Source organism: Penaeus vannamei, chromosome 42, assembly GCF_042767895.1.
Source record: "Penaeus vannamei isolate JL-2024 chromosome 42, ASM4276789v1, whole genome shotgun sequence".
NCBI lineage: Eukaryota > Metazoa > Arthropoda > Malacostraca > Decapoda > Penaeidae > Penaeus > Penaeus vannamei.
Window position 1 is genome coordinate 20283935 of NC_091590.1, and position 2500 is coordinate 20286434.

At 41.2% G+C, this 2500-nt stretch overlaps 1 protein-coding gene across 1 annotated transcript in view; it reads right to left on the reverse strand.

Moving 5' to 3' along the window:
• The window catches only part of LOC113825596 (sulfotransferase 1 family member D1), a 7792-nt gene that overhangs the window by 4666 nt on the left and 626 nt on the right, over positions 1–2500 (reverse strand). Inside the window, exons 2-4 of the mRNA XM_070118542.1 lie at positions 2027–2199; positions 1116–1299; positions 687–875 (exon numbers count right to left, since the gene is read on the reverse strand). Of these exons, the coding sequence (XP_069974643.1) occupies positions 687–875; positions 1116–1299; positions 2027–2172 (519 nt within the window). The 5' untranslated portion in view covers positions 2173–2199. The remainder of the gene's footprint in view (positions 1–686; positions 876–1115; positions 1300–2026; positions 2200–2500) is intronic.

Consider the following 2500-nt stretch of genomic DNA (forward strand, 5'->3'; position numbering starts at 1 on the left):
TGATACGCATAGACACACAGACAGCCACACTAACTTAAATACTGATACGCATAGACACACAGACAGCCACACTCACTTAATTACTGATACGCATAGACACACAGACAGCCACACTCACTTAATTACTGATACGCATAGACACAGACAGCCACACTCACTTAATTACTGATATGCATAGACACAGACAGCCAAACTCACTTAAATACTGATACGCATAGACACATAGACAGCCACACTAACTTAAATACTGATACGCATAGACACACAGACAGCCACACTAACTTAAATACTGATACGCATAGACACACACACAGCCACACTCATTTAAATACTGATAAACAGACGCACGTATGTAATGTTTTTTCAGAGACAAGGCCATCAGCCATTATTAATAATTTTCCAGAGAAAAGACTAGGAAGAATAGAGAAAAGTAAAATATGGACCACATGAACACATTCTTCAATCTGTATATTATAAGTATCTTTCTCTTTCCCTTGACCAAAAGTAGAAGTGGTGTTGAAATGCAATTTTGAATAAACAAATACAAACTCTGTAAGACATAAAATACAAAACACGTAAACAAGTAAAGGGTGTCGGCTGATCAGAAAAAAAAAAAAAACAGCACACGCACGTCCAAATTCTGCGGAGCGATGCTATATTTTTTTCATGAGAACACTTGCACACACCCTGCACGTGTCGAGAAGGTCATGGTTGAGAAGGTCGATCTGCAAGTGCGTCTTAATGATCCGAGGACCCTTATGACATTTTGCCATTTGAAGGACGACCCCATCTTCCACGCGGCCTTCGGGGAAAAGTGTGAGGAACTCCTTTACCTTAGGATTGTCATCTTCCGCCCGGGAAGGCATCAGGAAATCCTATCAATTGAAGATGCCATTGCAGAAATTAGTCCAAATACACACACACAAAAAAAGAGAATAATAAAAAAAAAAAATAAAGGTAACAAGCTTGGTTACGACAGTTTTAAATCAATTAATTGATATTATTACTTCTATTCCTCTATGGTTTTCATAACTGATAATACGGCAGTTTGATATATTCATTTACAATCACAACTGCCGAATTAAATTACTCGAAAATTCTCTTACTTCCCCTACCATATCAATGAACATCGTGCGGTCGCCGTTCGCAGCTTCGTCGGCCTGCTCCAAGCGACCGAGGTTCCTCATGGCCCACAGGATCTCCGACGCCCAGGTGGTCCCGCTCCTGGGGTAGGTCGCGAGCACGAGGTCGTCCGGTCGGAATTCGAAGTTGTAGTAGGCATGGGCCAAGTGGGAGAATCTGAATGGGGCAAAAGGGAGTGTGGGTATTACTCGTTTTTTTTTACCTTTTCCTCGACGGTAAAATTGGGTTGGATTTTACGGTTGCATTGTTTTTTCTCTCTCTCTTATAGCTCTCGGTTAGCTTTCATAGTTATATTGGCCCATGGTTATATTCATCTTCAGTAACTTCTATGGCTAAATTCGCTCAGCATACTTCATCGTTTCTTCAGTAAGTTTGGGTTGGATTCTTATGTGTATATGGAGTTGGTGGTCCTCTTTTGCATCATATTTTTTGGTGTGAAATCTTTTTATCCTGCCTTGCCTTTGTAACGCCTAACTAAAGAGAGCGTAAACACTGTAATGATATCACTGTAGTTATGTTATGTGACGTAAAATTGCAGTGCATGTGGCTATACAGGACAATGTAGTTACTGACTGTTACCAAGACTGATATAAACTCATTAGTCATTATCATTGCTATTATTATCATCACCCTTTTCATTTATGTTATCATTACCATTGCAACTATTACAACCATGATTATTTTACTATAATCTACACGGCCATCAACAAAATTAAAACATTATCACTCATATTGCTGTTATTTACCTTATCATAATCATTACCACAGCAATCATTCACACCACAAAGTCATCAACACCGGTACTTGATATGCAACAGAAATCATCATACTCATTATCATTGGCTCTACCTTAACCACTATCATCAACACGACCAATACTCACGCAGGTCGAAGGTTGACGCGGGAAGGGTTAGTCCGGACGACCTCTGCGTGGCTCCGGAAACCCCAGGCCCGTAACTGAGAGATTTCTCGTTCCGGCAACCCCTCCACGGTGAAGGGAACCGGGTGAGGCTTTCTTGCGTTGCTCATTTCGCTGGAGGTACGACTTGGCTTGAACTGTGGAGTGAGTGAAAATGGATTTGATGTATTGTTTGTATGTGGTCTGTCTCGTGTCTTTTCCTTTCACTATCCTTCTCTTTCTCTCTGTCTGTCTGCCTCTCTCTCTCTCTCTCTCTCTCTCTCTCTCTCTCTCTCTCTCTCTCTCTCTCTCTCTCTCTCTCTCTCTCTCTCTCTCTCTCTCTCTCTCTCTTCATTTGTCAATCTCTGTTTGTATGTGGTCTGTCTCGTGTCTTTTTCCTTTCTCTGTCCTTCTCTTTCTCTTTGTCTGTCTGCCTGTCTCTTTGTCTATTTCTCTCTC